This window comes from Podarcis liolepis (assembly GCF_965112155.1).
Source record: "Podarcis liolepis genome assembly, chromosome: 16".
Taxonomy (NCBI): domain Eukaryota; kingdom Metazoa; phylum Chordata; class Lepidosauria; order Squamata; family Lacertidae; genus Podarcis; species Podarcis liolepis.
In genome coordinates, this window is record NC_139567.1 from 4039786 (window position 1) to 4056979 (window position 17194).

At 41.3% G+C, this 17194-nt stretch overlaps 1 protein-coding gene across 2 annotated transcripts in view; it reads right to left on the bottom strand.

The window, feature by feature from the left end:
- Window positions 1-17194, bottom strand: part of EBF2 (EBF transcription factor 2) — a 252092-nt gene that overhangs the window by 32895 nt on the left and 202003 nt on the right. For both annotated transcript variants that reach the window (XM_083480543.1, XM_083480544.1), the window contains exons 11-13: window positions 6164-6252; window positions 4998-5063; window positions 2474-2648 (exon numbers count right to left, since the gene is read on the bottom strand). In XM_083480543.1, coding sequence (XP_083336669.1) covers window positions 2474-2648; window positions 4998-5063; window positions 6164-6252 — 330 coding nt within the window. The remainder of the gene's footprint in view (window positions 1-2473; window positions 2649-4997; window positions 5064-6163; window positions 6253-17194) is intronic.

Below are 17194 nucleotides of genomic sequence, written 5' to 3' on the forward strand. Positions count from 1 at the left end.
ACTTCTGGGGCCTTCATACCAGTGGCCTTCATGCCAGAGCCAAAAAGCAAGTGGAAGAGCAGGTGTGATTTTTTACCTTTCTACATTAGGCTACATTCCATGAGTTATTGACCTGCAACAGGTCGGTGGGCAAGCCAGGTTACATAGTCCTGATGTTCCAGCTTGCTAGGCACAAGAGTGTTAGTTTTATTTCTTTTTTTACTTGGTGCAGAAGTTCAGTCTGCTTCTCAAGTGATACTCTGGGCTCCAAGCCCCCACTGAAGCAGGCAGACAGTGGCAGGTCAGCACTTTATTGAGCAGGGGCTGCCCAGCTTAAAGCTGACCAGTGAGACACAATGATCCCTCCCACCAACCAAGGCAACCCATAGTGCTGGTACCTTACACCAAACAGGTTGAGCTTATAACTAGTAACTGCTTCCTCTTGCATTGTTTTTGCCATGTTTGCAGCACTGAAGTGACCCCCGCAGGGCGCAAGGCCTGGACTGTCCAGATTACAAGACCTCCCTCTCAACTTTGCTGATGTGGTCCCAGGGAAAGCAGATCAATACATTTGGCACCAGCTTGGCTGCAGGAGTTGCCGGAAGGAGGTGTACATGGCGCCATCCAACTGTCTTAGGGATTTGTGTAGGGATTTGTTCTCCCAAAGATGTCCCACAAGGCAGCGGGTACAGATTGTTCCTCGAGGTTTACTCCTGAAACCTCTCTCATGAATGAGCAAAGGCTCAAGGCAGCAGAGATAGGCTACATTCAAGTCACACAAATGTTTTCACATGTATTATCTCCATCCAGGCAAGCAAGAGGCATTATCAGAGTTCAAGGGCACAAAGCTTGTCAAAGCACTTGAGAGCACAGAGCAGGGGTTGTGAGGCCTGGGCCTGAGGTTCTCCATCACCGAACTGTAGTCTTCCTCCAGCCTTGGGTGCTTTGCAGGCTGTTGACCTATCTTTCTTTGAGCTTCCCTGTCAGCTTCTTGCTCCCTTGCCTGGAGTCTGTTTTGGGCAGGGCTAACAGAGCCTAGGACTTGCCAATCAGAAGGTTGGCGGTTCGAATCCCCATGATGGGGTGAGCTCCCGTTGCTCGGTCCCTGCTCCTGCCAACCTAGCAGTTCGAAAGCACGTCAAAGTGCAAGTAGATAAATAGGTACCGCTCCGGCAGGAAGGTAAACAGCGTTTCCATGCGCTGCTCTGGTTCGCCAGAAGCGGCTTAGTCATGCTGGCCACATGACCCGGAAGCTGTACGCCGGCTCCCTCCGCCAGTAAAGCGAGATGAGCTCCGTAACCCCAGAGTCGGCCACGACTGGACCTAATGGTCAGGGGTCCCTTTACCCTTTACCCTTAACTGACCAGAGCTATAATCAATGTGCTGATAGGGCAGGAAGAATAAAACAGAGACCCAATCAAATAAAAGAGTAGCTGAAGATTGGAGGCAATGATTGCCTTGCCTAAAGACATTCGAAACAAGGATCAGAAATGAATGTGGAAGGGCACCCACCAGCTTTGAATCTTTTGAGCCCACAGGATGGTATTGTGTATATACAGCAATGTACCTGCATTGACCAGAGCTCACTGGGATTTCCACATAGGAGTTCCAGGTTTATTCTCTGGCATCCCCAGTCACAAATATAATTTAGTAGGGGATGAAAAAAATGTCTATGCTTGTGACTTTAAAGAGCTGCATCCAGAGTAGACAATTCTAGGTTAAATAGACAAATAATCTGAAACAAGGCAGCTTCCTAAGTTACCGTACTTAACATGCACAGACCACCCCTGGGTAGCCAGAATGAGAAGGCCAAGTATGGGTGGAAGGCTAAAAATTCCTCCTTGCATTCCTGTGGATGAAGCCAATCATGAGAGCAAACAATTCCAAATCATAGAAATGGAAAGCCAACTTTCTCGGAAGACTAGTACCCATGTGATCGAAGAGGGTGGTCAGCCAGGGACTATATAATCAGTGAATCAAAGAGGTGCACAGCATTCAACCCCCTACACACCATAGATCAACTGGACCAGGGCAAGTCAGTGCATTCACAGGGGCAAAGTATGTCACTGGCTAGTGTAGCATAAGAAATAAGGAGTTGGAATCCATTATGTTTAAAAATAAATCAATCTCAGAAAAAGGAATAGATTATTTGTTTCTAGAGGAAGAAAAAACAGAACAGAATGCAAAAGTAGTCTCTCTTGATTGGAATAAAGATTGGATTATAATTTAACACAAATAATATTTCATATTTATTAATAATTTATGGCAGTGACCAAGTAAATAATATGTAAGATGCATGTGTGTGTGTGTGTGTGTGTATGAAGACTTAATGATGTATTTATTAGATTGTATATTTTTACTGTGTAATTTATAGTTTTTTAAAACAGAAGGCTCCTTCAATCATTTGATAAGTGCAATGTGCTAATTATGTAAATAAAACTAGGGTAAAAACAGCTAAACAGCATTTCCATATTTCTAATATTGGGATCCTTACCTTGATTGTTTCCTTGTGTTGATTCTGAGATGCTGACTCCCAACTGGCTACTGTAGGAGTTGATGCCCATCATGCTACTGTGAGCTGGAGAGCTGGACAAAGGGATCTGGCCTGGATTCCTGGGGACACTGTAGAGAGCTTCTGCGATATCAGCAGCTCGCTTCAGAATAATGTCCTGCGTGCAATAAAGAATGGACAAATCTGTCAGTTTCAGTTTCTCCCAGTTTCAATTTTTTGTATCTACTTTTCCCCAATATGCAGATTTTTGCAAAGCAATTTATCCCAATATAATTCATTTTATATGTTATTTTCACCAATACAGTGGTACCTCGGTTTTCGAATGTTTCCATTGATGAATGTTTCAGTTTCCAAACGCCATAAACCTGGAAGTAAATGCTTCCGTTTTCGAACGCACCTTGGAAGTTGAATGGCTTCCACTGAGTGTATATGTTATTTTTCTCAGTTTTCTCTATTAAATTTGCAGACCGCCTTTTCCACCTCAGTTTTAGAACATTTCAGAACTCGAACGGTCTTCCAGAATGGATTACGTTCGAAAACTGAGATACCATTGTATATGCATTCTATGCATCCTTTGCTTTAGTATTTGCATTTTTGTACACATTGCTTGATTGGAAAACTGCGCTGCAAAATTTGGAGAAGTGCAGATTTCAAAGGATGGCAGCATTTCAATTCGGACCCCTGTTCTGCACTTCAGAAAACATCCTGCCTGATGAAGCATAAACTGATGAACACTGAAGCAACCAAACAAAGAAACCTAGTTTCATGTATGTGCTAATGGGGTCTCCACAGGTCTTTACTCTGATACAGCATGGCCCTCTTCATGCAATGCCATGTTTCTAGACAAAGAGGCACCAGAACTCACCATGAGCACCTCCCTCCTTCTCTTAGAATGACAATGGCACCCATCTGAAAGCTGCTGGAACTGAGGCCCAGCGAGTTCCGCCTGAAAAAACGTCCTGTTCTTATGTTCTTAAGCAGACAGCCCAGCTCAGCTAAGGGTTCCCCTCATTCTTATTCACTATTGGAAAGACCTCTTTTCACAAGAGTGGATGCCATTTGCAGCCCTCTGAAGTAGTTAAAGCCTGTCATATTATAGGCAAATATTTCCAGAGGCTTTTGTGCTGGATGCCTTTAAATTTGATTTTTTTTTTAAAGGAAATGTCTATAACTTCTTAATTTGGAGGCAGAAGGCATGAATCCTGCCAAATTTCAGAAGGATGATCAGAACAGTTTTCACATAAGGGCAACCGCTATAGTTTTCGGGTTTGTAAAAAGCAATCACTTATTCTCCCCTAGTGTTTTGTGGGCAACTGGTCTGAAAACTGCAGACATGAGTGAGGTGTCCTGGAGTAAAAACCTGCCAAACCGGACCAAGTGTTTTTTGTGCTAGATACCTTTAAAGTTTATTTGGTGGGGCAGTGGAGGTGAGAGAACAAAAAGGGATTCAGTCCCTCTGATTACAAGCTTGATGAATCAGTCGCAATGGAGCTCTTCCTTCAAGCTCTTTCTACCCCAGTCTTTGCTCTTGCTTCCCCTGGTGTTATTCCAGCTTAGAGACTTTATTTTTGTTTAGCCGACACTTGTTTGCACGACCTTTTTTAATGTCTGGAATGCACTGGCACCACAAAGTGCTTCATGGGTCCGCACTTTGACATATGACACCTTGTACAAGTCCTGCTTTGCCTCTGACAAATATCCCTCTGAGGCAGCAACCTCAGGTTGAGATTTGGGATTCATTTGAATCTGATGCACACCCCTAAAAATTAGGGTCAGGCCTGTTGTCCCTGCTCAAAACCTCCACATATTTATTTAAAAACACAGGTGGACAATTTGCATCTCCAGGGCTCCATGTGGCCCTCAGTCCATTTTCATGCAGCCCATGGCTCTTGTCATGTATGGATGGATAAATCAGGGACAGAGAGAGAGAGAGAGAGAGAGAGAGAGAGAGAGAGAGAGAGAGAGAGAGCATAGCTGTCAACATTTCCCTTTTTTAAAGGGGAAATTCCCTTATTCCGAATAGGATTCCTCACAAGAAAAAGGAAAGGTTGACAGCTATGGGGAGGGGGGAGAGAGAGAGAGAGAGAGAGAGAGAGAGAGAGAGAGAGAGAGAGAGGAAGACAGAAGGGCTGGCATAAAGAGAGCATCAGAAAAGTGAGTGAAAGACTCATTTTTGACTCCAGCCCCACACAATGCTGGTATGTGACTCCCAACAAATTGCCCCAAAGAGAATGCAGCTGAAAAAGGTTGCTGACTTGATCTAAAAAAATCTGAAGATGTGCATGCAATTTCATGTGCAATTAGAAATAAATATAATCTGTGTATGTGCCACTGGGGCCTTGCAGGGCCTCGATTCTGCAGCAGGAGCTCATTGGTTTGGTTCAGACAAATGTGCAGAGATGTAGAGAGAGGGCAGCTAGCTCAATCCTGATGTCTCCCCCCCCCCCCCATTCAATGAATGTCTGCAGAGAGAGAAGTGGGAAGAGAAAGGGGTGTGTGTTCAAACCTGATTATTGTGTGGCGTTCCATACAGTGCTTCAACTAGGTCAGCTGCTCTTTTCAATAGCATCTCCTGCAAAGAAGAAAGAAGGACAACCAATGGTTATAAAGAAGGGCTAGGCAGCAAGTCTCTGGCAAACAGGATCCCATGTTAGAATGACTTAGATTTGCTTTGATGTTATATGTAGCCATAATGATGCTATGTATCACATCATTTGCACTCTCACACTGCTAGGTCTCTCAGTATCATCCTAAATCATACTATAACAAATCTAACTCTTCCTTGGGGTTATCCCTTAAAAATAAGTTGGTTGCAGTGGACAACCAACAAGTTTCTCATTTGGAAGGACTGCCACATTTTGGGGAGTAGGTCCAGTGTCAAAGAAATGAACAGAAAATCAGCCAGGCTATATCGTAGCTGGGTGGCAGACTGGAGCGAAGACTTGTACTTCCCTCTGGTCTGTCACCCAAGCACTGCCCTCTCTGGCCAATGATTGGCCAATTTGAATTCCAGTGGATGGCAAGCTATACCGCCCTCCTTTGCAGCCAGCCAGGGGAATTCTCCAACAGGCCAGCTGATGAGGGAGAGGCTGTAGCTGTGAAACGTGTGGAAAGCAGGTTTGTGGACAATTAAATTCCCCAGGAATCTCTCTCCTTTTTGGTCACTGTCTCATTCAATGGATTCCATCACAGAATTTTTGAATGGCATGGGGAAGTAACAATGATGAGATTACACAAGTTACCATGGTTATTGCTGTGCCATTTACTAAATATGATAGAAAACAGATGTTGCAAGTAAGCCCATCCTTTGACCACTCACATTTGTTTGGAGATTATATGTGTCAATTTGACCTCCAGTGCTTACTCTGACCCTTCATTTATGAATGTTTAATGTGGGAATTATTTATTAAGAAATCTCCATTGATAGATTTTATCAGACTAATGCATGAGTAGAAAACATGGTGTCCTCCAGATATTGTGGATTCCAGCTACCATCAGCACCAGCCAAGTTTAGTCAATGGTCAGGGACAATGGCAGTTATAGTCCATATTATCTAGATAGTATCACCCTGGTTTAACCAGTCAATTAAACTGGCATACTTTTAGATACACATAGAATATTTATTCTTTCAATGTTTCAAAAATATGTTAAGTAACATAGAAAACTTTTTACCTTGGCTAGTCGTTCCGGGTCACCAGGATGTCTTGGTATAACTTTCTGGAGTCTTTGGAAACCATAGTCTATGGTAGGCTCATTTAAAGCTAAAATAGGGAATGGGAAAAAAAGAAATAAAGATCACATATGTGCAACAACTGGCTTAAAGACGTGTCTTCCTTTGGGAAAGCAAAATGCTATTTTGCAATTAAAAGGGGGGAGAAACAATGAAATCAGTAACTGAAGGCAAACATGCGCACACACGCGCACACATACACATGAGTGGAGAACAGAAGCTGGCTATTTAAGGGGCAGTTAAGGGGCAATTCGTTAAAGATGTAGAACTTTTATGGAAAAAAGTTTTAACAGTGCAAGGTACTGTTACTGAACAGGCCTTACTTGTAAGTATTACAGAAGGATATGGGCTATTGAAAAGGGCATTGCTAAATAGTAAAGTACTTTGAGTGTTTTGTGGAACCTCTGTTTTAACTCTATTTGCAGTTGATTTGGGGGGAGTAATATCTTTGCAGCGCTGGAAAAGCAACCAACTTTACATAGCAATCATCCAATGATGCAACAGCTGCTAGTTTTGTCAGGCTGGCAGATGCCTTTAATTATCTTTTAAGAGGCATATTGTCTGTTTATTCTTGGCCATATTAAGAGGGGGGAAAGAACTTGTCAAAGTGCTTTGGAAATGGGGGCTTATGACATCACAGCTGCCAGCCAATAGGCATCCCCAGCAGGCAGGTGTTCTGCCTCAAAACATAACAAAACAAAGAGGAAGAGACAAACATCTATTAACAAAACAGCAAAGGTACCTCTGTCACACCTGTAATAGAACTCTGATTCTAAGAGAACAATTTCTACTGAATGTGCAAAGGCTACTCTCCTAGGGATTAGAACAGGGTGGGGTGGGGAAAACTTTTGGCTTGGGGACCAAATGCATCTCTCTAAACCTCTCTAACTGGTCCACAAAACTTTCCCCATACTATACCCCCCCCAGCCACACCTGATCTCCCCAGGCCATGCCTATCACCAGTCCTACTTCGCACACCTCAACTGCTTTGCCTGACTTGAGAATGCATCTTGCTTGCTTGGATGGAGGATAGAGATGGATGTGCATAAAAACTAGCCCACTGTACAAAGATAAAATCTTCATTTGTTGCTCTGCCCATTTTTGCATTTAATCACTGACGTCTGACCTCTGCAAGGTTGCCCAGAAGAGATTGATTGATTGATTGATTGACTGATTGATTATTTATTTATTTATTTATTTAGTTGTTAATCACTTTTCTCACAGAGGGGCCCAAAGTGACTTACATTACAACCAATTCAGAACATTCAATAAAAATAAAAAAATGCAACTAAAGAGATAAAACAGTGCTACCCTTCAATATAAGGACCAAAAGCCTGAGTAAAGGGGAAAAAACCACCTTTATTTTACACCTAAAATATAGAGGAAGGTGGGGAGAGTATTCCACAAGTGTGTGAGGGCACCACTGAAATGGTCCAGTCTCGTATTCCCACCCTCCAAGCCTCCTATGGAGTGGGTAAGCAAAGAAGGGTCTCCGATGATGATTGCAGGGTCTGGGTCAGTTTATGTAAGGAGAGGCAGTCTTTGGGGTACTGGGTCCTGAACCTCATAAGGCTTTATAGGTCAAAAACATGTCTTTGAATTGATCCCAGAAACAAAGTGGTAACCAGTGCAGTCATGCCAGAATGGGTGTTAATTGTTCAGACCCTCTTGCCCCGATCAGCAACCTTGCCGCCAAATGCTGCACCAGCTGCGGTTTCTGAACTTTCTTCAAATGAAACCCATCATGTAAAACACTAAGGTTGTCCACCCCTGGACCAGATCAGTGATAAAGGGATATCTTTCAAGGTGGATTGTAGGAGGTCACAGTGGATTCAGCTCTGGATAGACTCCTACTTTTACCCATATCAACAAGCAAGCTTGCTAGGATTGCCCCTTGGGAGAGCTCACTAGTGTTTATGCGGGAAGCAGAGTTCGGGCCCACCTGTTCCTTTGATACTAGTGTTTAACTTAATGGCAGATCGTTCACCACCTTAAAATGCCCACAATATCCAAATAGAGCAAAGCTGCACCAGAGCCTTGTGGGAAATTTTAAATGGTGGATGGTTCACAAACCCTTGCTGCAGTCTGCTCCACTGCTTCTCCACACCACGGCAGCCCACCCTCACCACTGGCCAGACCACTTGAAGGGCACTCATTCTGAGAATAGTACAGAGCTACACTTTGCCTGGGGGACACGCCTGGGCTTGATAGCTGATTGGCAGCAATAAATTAAACTGGAAATCATAGCGCTGTCCCCTATGCTCTCATCTGCCTCTACTTAGCAACATAGAAGCAAGAAATCATAATATGTCCTGGTGACATACATTTTGATTTATTTTAATGAAACAATGATGGTGAGTTTAAATATTATGGGACTGAATCAAATGGGAGTTGAGCAGGAAAGCCTTAGACCTGAGAATTTAGATTTTGCTATACTTAGAATGTTTTTTCCCTGCCTACTGGGAACCATTCTGGATCACTTAAGGAGTTTAATAATACACATTTCAACTGCCACAGAATCTATTTCCCATTTGGGAGCAGGGCAGGAAAGTTATGCCAATAATCGTAAGAATTTGTCAGAATCCTCCTGAGATCTTATATATCACAATGTGCCATTTCTCTTCTTTCTTGTGAGTCTAATAGTTTAAGGGAATTACATGTCTTATTTCAAGCAAAAGTGGTTATGAACTTTTGAAATAAAAATAATAAATGAAATAATATCTAAATGTGTGTATTTAAATAAAAATATCTAATGAGAATATCCAGATTTGATGATCAAGAAAACAATCAGGCTACTGCTTAGTATTAATTGTTTTAAAAAATCAACAAAAATATGCTTTCAGTTTGTCATGATAAGTTGCAACAGTTGCTCTATAGCTTCTAGTGAATCTCAGTTCTTATTTATTTGATTTGATTTTGCTGTTCACAATTCTAGTCCTCTGGGTTGTTGATGAAATTTTATTAGGCCCATAATGCATTGCCAAAAAAGAGTGTTTGCATCACCAAAATAAGATGGTAAAAGAGATACCAAATTTGCATAAAAGTTGCATATGATGATTTCTATGTCTACATGCAAATGTAAAAATTATTACCATAAATTAAAATATAACACATCTCGCCACAGTACAGAAGCCCTGCTTTATGTCCCTGTGCCATCTGAAATATAGCAGGTAGAAACATGCCTTTTTCAGGTGTGACACACAAGATGTGAAACATCGTACCACAGAGGCCTTCTTGGTTCCACTGCTTGCCACCAATGAATAGCAAAGTGTTGTCTTTACGGGGGGGGGGGGGACTGGCTTAGTGCCTTTGCTCAGATAGGTACATAGATATACAAGAGAGTCAAGCCATTCCTTTTTTAAATTCAGTTCAGGTTTGGCTGCATCTGATGCTGTTCTGGATTGGTTCTGGTTCTGGTCAAGCAAGATTCAGCAATCAGTTCTGCACACACAGCCAACCAATTCAGTTCCAGTTTACACAAGAAAATTTAAATGTAAGGCACATTATCGATACTGATCATCTGCACAGTGCAATAGCGCAAGCTAATATGTCTAAAACTGTTGCAACCAAAGCCCTATGCAGAAATTATAGTTACACAGGAACAAAACGCCTGATGGTGCAGAAAAGCCCCCACCCCTAGTTGCATGCTCAGTCCAGACTGGCTGATATTTGTTCCAGATCTCATGGAAGTTTTCATGTGTAAAACTAGATTCACAACAGCCCCTCACACTGCATATGTTCAGGCTGTACACACAGTCTGAGGCCTGGAGCAAAAGGTGGCTCTCCAGGCTGGTCCTTGGAAGATGCTCATGGCCACAGCCTCTTCCCAGACACATTGTCTCTCCCCAGGCCACAATCTTCACTGGCCTTGCTTTGCACTCTCCTTGAGTGCTTTCTGACAGGTTGGAATGTGTCCTTGATCTCTGTTAATGGCTCTTCCTTGTCTGGATGTGTGTGCAAGAAGTGTGTGTGTAAAAGCTAGCCTACTCTGCAAGCGTAAAAATTATATTCACTGCTCCATCCTTTTTTGCCTCTTGCCCCACCCATATGGCCTCTGGAAGGTTGCCTAGAAGGGAATGTGGCTCCAGAGCTAAAATGAGGCTTCCCATCCCTGGGTCATAGATCGTATGTGATACATCAGGGACAGGCTTACTTGACATGGCCCCATTCATGCTTCTGTGTTGCTGCACATGGAAGCTAATAACGCCTGCACAAGGCTTAAGTGTCAGCAACATGTACTATTAAGCATGCACAACTACTTGAGATTTCTTTCCTTTCTGTGGCTATCATTATATTGTTGAAATTGGATTGAATCCAGACTAAGCTAGTTGAATTTAGGCCTCTCTGAAATCAGTGGGACAAGTTAGTTTTGGCTTAATTTAACTCCCAGTGGAAACTATGTTCAACTGAATTCAAATAACTTACCGCCCAACTCCAACCATGTCTACTCAGACATGTGGGGCCTACTCTCAGATAGTAGTAGTAGTAGTAGTAATAATAATAATAATAATAATAATAATAATAATAATAATAATAATTTTATTTATACCCCGCCCATCTGGTTGGGTTGCCCCAGCCACTCTGGGCGGCTTCCAACACATAGCACCATAATAAAACATCAAACATGTTTTATTGAATCAAATCTGATTCAATACAAAAAGTCACAATATCTTTAAAATGAACAATTTATATCAAATAAAGCAATATTCAATAATCCATCAATAATAGTAAACAGGTAGGATGTAAGAAGGCATGGTTTTGCATTCCATACTGTATTACTTGCATGCAACACTGTTTCCATTCCTCTGCAGTCTGCCTCCACAAAAAAGTGTCTTCTCACTGTCCACTGTGGTGTAATTATGTAAGTTACGTAAATTACATTGCCATTATGTTATTCCACACCATTAATTTCAATGCAAAGGAAACATAATGCAAATGGTGGAGGAAATGTCATCAATTTCAAATTATTTAGTGGACTGAAAGCAACAGCAGCTGCAACAACTGACCGTATTCACTGGACTGATTTCCATTCTGGACATGGAACAAATAAGTGTACAGTGGCAACTTCCACTCCTATTTCTGCCTTCATCAGAATTCTCCAGCATCCTGACCCCCAGATAAGTGGGATTAGGACTGCAGCTGTTGACTGGATCCATCCCACTGTTGTGTGCCTTTAGTGTTTTCAGGCCCAAAGCAGGGTGCCAAAAATCAGCCCATTTCCGCAAACCTCCATGGATAGGTTTCTAAACCTTTTCAGCTACTGGGGGACTTCTCCCCCCCACCCCTTTATAGAGTGGGTAGAGGGAAGCGGGGAGAAGCTCAAAACAATAAACACAGCCTTGGCACCACAATCAGCTGGGTGATTGCTTTGCAGCAGCATTGTGAGTGATAACACTCAGAGAGGAACTGCTGACAGATTCTTAACTACAGCATTGCTAGTATGACATACTTTGCCGTAACCTATTATAAATACCCATTATGGGGAACATATGCATGCCGATAACAGCTCCCACTGTGACATTTAGATTTACCCTTGGAATTTATCTTTAATTTTTATGGTTGTCTTTTTAACAGTTTATGGCTCTCTCCTCTTCAAACAAGCTGTCTCAGTGCTGTTCTTGTTCAGCTAATGCCTAATCAGTTTGAACATGGAATGAATATTGGATTTTGTATTAAATATTGAAGACTTCTCCTCAGATCTTTAGCAGTTGCAACCTGAGCTCCGAAAATCCCTGCTTTATCATCTCTCCACCTGCTTACTAATAGGAACACCGGATTCAGTCTCTGCCTTCACGGCCAGTTCCCTTGGGAGGGATCTTGATAGGAACCTGATTCTGACATCAAAACTGCTATTGACTTATTGACTCCCCTTCCACTCTGGTGCTGATCACGGTACAAATCCAATCAAAGACTTGGATCCATCTTATTCCTAATAAGGAAGAATGGCTCAAAGTATAACACAATTAGAAGCAGTTTCTAAGAGATGAGAACAAATTTAATATTTGAGTTTGATTTCTAACCATGATTACTCAGACATATCATTGGGTTTAATTGGACTTGAGTCCTAGTACCTTGTAGGGGATTAAATGGAAACTGAGCATCAATTAGACAATTATTCTGAGATCTGAATTATTACCTGATCCTGTTTCCAAATTTGAACTATTCCGTACCCCCATCCTCCTCAAATGTGGTACAGAGCACTTAGTATGTGGAATTTGTCACAGTTTTGTACACATTGAAGAAATGCTGTTTTGGATGCAAGGTTGCATCAAGATTCTTTATTTGTGTTGTTTTACTGGTTCAGTTGTGCACAGTGATAAAACACCACAAAAAAGAAAAGAAAACTTGAGAATAGTACCTATCACTGCTGGAAGAAAGACTGGTGGATTAAATAAATAAATTCAGGAGGAGCTGGATGCCAGACAGAGGGAATCCACAGAACAATAAACATAGAAGGTGCCTTTTATTGAGTCAGTCCATTGGTCCACCTGGCTCAGCCATTGTCTACGCTGAATGGTATCAGCTTTCCAGGATTTCATGTAGGGGTTATCCAGTCCTACCTGGAGATGCCCAGTATTGAACAAGGGACCTGTTACATGCAAAGCAAATGCTCTTCCCCTGAGCTATGGCCACCCCAAAAAGAAATGAACTGGTGAAGTTGGCTTATACCTAATTCACACGTACGTACACACACACACACACACGGATTTCCTGCTCAGAATGCAAAAATTATAACATCACATTTTGAATGCTGACCCTTCAGTCTTGGCATGAATTAAATATGTGCAAGACAACTGCTGTACCTATAGCTTATTGATGGCAGGGTTAGACCCCAAGGGAACCATTTTAAATTTCAAATGTTACTTTTTAAAGAAATTATTCCCACTTCCCTACCCCAATTTGATTTTTACTTCAGCCATTGTTTTGACTTAAATTGTCAATTTCATATAGAAAGTATTGCATATTATCCAGGACTATGTATAGATTCACCAGTGAAAGCTGAGAAAAAGGAACGATCTGTACCATGAGCAAAACAGACTTTGAACACCACTAATATAGTAATTGGAGGCAAGAAAAACAACAACACCCTGGGTTAATTGTGCAGCTTGGAAGTTCTTATTTTATTGTTCTGTGTTTTTCTTTCAACAATTCTACTACCAGCCAAAATGAGCTGGGGGAATTGCTTACACCAGGTGCAGCTGTACTTAATAGTTGTGTTTATCGCTTTGCTTGTCATGATCTACTTAGATAGAGAGACTGAGAAATTGCTTGATTCTCCCTCCTCCCATCACTAATTTTATGGAGCATCTTCTAGCATAAAGCAGCAAAACAACCTTTCCCTTCTGGATGGATCTGAAAATCATCTTTCACTATTTCCTTGGGTATCTATGTTCTTCTGTATGGTCAAACAGTAGCAGTGGGACTGGCTCACTGTTTGGATAGATGGATTATCCGTTCCTGGCAGCAGCCTCATTTGGGGCACTGGCTGAAGCCACACTTCAAACAGAAAGTGGGGAGCCCATAGTGCAGGGGAGGGAACCAAAAGGTACAAGGAAGGTTTGTGTGGGAAGAAGAGTTGAGGCACCCACAAGACACAGCTATGAATTTGCTCCCACAACAGGCAGTCATGTCCACCAATTTAGGATGGTTTTAAAAGAGGATTAGTGTAAGATTATCATGTGTATGGAAGTGAAAGCTGGACCATAAAGAAGGCTGATCGCTAAAGAATGGATGCTTTTGAATTATGGTGCTGGAGGAGACTCTTGAGAGTCCCATGGACTGCAGGAAGATCAAACCTCTCCATTCTGAAGGAAATCAGCCCTGAGTGCTCACTGGAAGGACAGATCCTGAAGCTGAGGCTCCAGGACTTTGGCCACATCATGAGAAGAGAAGACTCCCTGGAAAAGACCCTGATGTTGGGAAAGATCGGTCCTGGAGGTTTTGCTAAATATGATTAGAAGGGACCAATTGGTAAAAGGCATACAAGTGGGAGCCAAACAGTACAAATTGAAAGCATTTGCTGACAATTTGGTATTAACTTTACAGGAGCCAGAATCTAGCACCAAAAGAGTATTAGAACTGATCCAAGAATTTGGCCAGGTAGCAGGTTTCAAGTTGAATAAGACAAAAACTAAGGTTTTAGAGAAAAATCTAACTGAGATTGAGAGAGATAAGTTTCAGAAGGAGACAGGATTGACACTGGTTAAGAAAGTGAAATATTTAGGGGTTAACATGACTGCTAAGAATGTGAATTTATTTAAGGATAATTATGAAAAATGTTGGATTGAAGTGAAAAAGGATTTAGAAATATGGTCAAATTTGAAGTTATCGTTGTTAGGCCGAATTGCTGTGATAAAAATGAATGTATTGCCAAGAATGCTGTTTTTGTTTCAAACATTGCAAATTTTGGATAAAATGGACTGTTTCAAGAAGTGGCAGAGAGATATCTCTAGATTTGTCTGGCAGGGCAAGAAACCTCGAATAAAATTTAAGATATTAACAGATGCTAAAGAAAGAGGTAGATTTGCCCTGCCAGACCTTAAACTTTATTATGAATCAGCCGCATTTTGTTGGCTGAGAGAATGGATGCTTCTTGAAAACACGGATGTGTTGGATTTGGAAGGTTTCAACAACGTATTTGGTTGGCATGCATACCTGTGGTATGATAAGGTTAAAGCACACAAAGCATTTAAAAACCATATTGTCAGAAAAGCACTGTATAATGTTTGGATAAGATATAAGGACTTGTTAGAAAATAAAACCCCAAGATGTTTGTCACCAATGGAAGCAAAGGCTCAGAAAAAACTCAATATGGAGGCCAAATGGCCGAAGTATTGGGAAATCTTGGAACAAGAGGGAGACAGATTAAAATTGCAGAGCTTTGAAAAATTAAAAAACAGAATATGAGATTGGCTCCATTATTATCAAATAATGGAGGCATATAATTTGGACAAAAAATTAGGCTTCCAGGTGGAAAAATCAAAATTGGAAACCGAATTGTTAGACCCTAAAGTTAATAATTAGTCAAGAATGTATAACTTGCTGTTGAAATGGAATACTCAAGATGAAACGGTGAAATCTGCTATGATTAAATGGGCACAAGATGTTGGACATAATATTATGATGGCTGACTGGGAACAGTTATGGACCACTGGTATGAAGTTTACGGCATGTAATGCCTTAAAAGAGAATTTAAAGAAAATGATTTACAGGTGGTACATAACACCAGTCAAGCTTGCAAAAATTTACCATTTGCCCGATAATAAATGTTGGAAATGTAATGAAACTGAAGGTACATTCTTTCACCTTTGGTAGACATGCCCAAAGATTAAGGCATTCTGGGAGATGATCTATAATGAAATGAAAAAGGTATTTAAATATACCTTTCTGAATAACCAGAGGCCTTTCTCCTGGGCATGGTCGGCCAATTGGTGCGAAAGACAGAACTTTTTTCATGTATGCCACAACAGCAGCAAGAATACTTATCGCAAAGCACTGGAAGACACAAGATCTACCCACCAGGGAAGAATGGCAGATGAAGCTGATGGACTACATGGAACTGGTGGAAATGACTGGCAGAATCCAAGACCAGAGAGAAGAGTCGGTGGAAGAAGATTGGAAAAAAATTAAAGTATATTTACAGAAATATTGCAAAATTAATGAATGTTAGAAGGATGCTGGAACGAAGTTATATGGCTTTAGCAGAAATGTTATAAAGAATTAAGTAAAAATAGATTGTTAATGGACCGAAGTGGAAAATTTAAGGTTAGAGTGTCTTAAGTTAAATTTTAGAATGAAAATTGAGAAAGATGGAAAGGACTTGCTGAAATAGCTAATTGAACTAGAATACAAAAAAGGGAGGTGTGAGGAGGTCGATGAAACAAGTATATGAAAGGTAAAGACATGGAAAGGCTGGATGTGTTTTTAAATGTTTTTGTTCTGTTTTTTTGTTGTTTTTTGTATTGTTTTTTGTTTTTTCTTTTTTGGTTTTTTTATGTATTGTAAGGTATTGTTTTGTTTTGTTTAATTTTCTATTGTTCTTTTTCTCTTTCTGTAATTTGCAAATTCCTAATAAATATCTTTTTTTAAAAAAGAGTGCCTTTTATCAATTTCATCTGGTTCACCTGCTATGGCAGTTCCCAGTTGTTAACTTTGATTTAATTTACAAAGTTCTCAACAACTTAGGTCCAGGCTTACAGGGTTCTACTTGAACCCTTATATCCCAGCACAATCACTGAGACCATGGGTAGGCAAACTAAGGCCTGGGGGCCCAATCTCATTCTAATTTGGGCCCACGGATGGTCCGGGAATCAGCGTGTTTTTACATGAGTAGAATGTGTCCTTTTATTTAAAATGCTTCTCTGGGTTATTTGTGGGGCATAGGAATTCGTTCTTTTTCCCCCTTCAAAATAGAGTCCGGCCCCCCACAAGGTCTGAGGGACAGTGGACCGGTCCCCTGCTGAAAAAAATTGCTGACCCCTGACTGAGACCATCCGCAGAAATGTCATTGGTTGCGCTGCAAGTTGGTGAGGCTCATCTGACAGAAACAAGAATCCGAGCTTTTAGTATCATTGGGCCTGTCCTGTGGAATGCTCTGTCAATAGAGATCTAGCAGGCACCTTCTGCTTTAAGGTTTAAATAATTGCCGAAAACTTTTCTGTGCCACCAAGTTCATGCAGGCAATTAAGAAAACGCATTTCCTTAATAGTTGGTAATCTCTGGTTTTATTTTTTTTACATGTTTTTAAATATTTTATATAAGTATGGTTGGTGTAAAGCACTTATATATGTGTGTGTTTATGACATAGCTGTACAGTAGATGCTCGGGTTGCGAACGTGATCCGTGCGGGATGCACGTTCGCAACCTGCAGCGTTTGCAGCCCGCAGCAGCACATCTGTGCATGCGCAGGTTGCAATTCTGTGCTTCTGCACATGCGTGACCGCCAAAATCCGGAAGTAACCCGTTCCGGTACT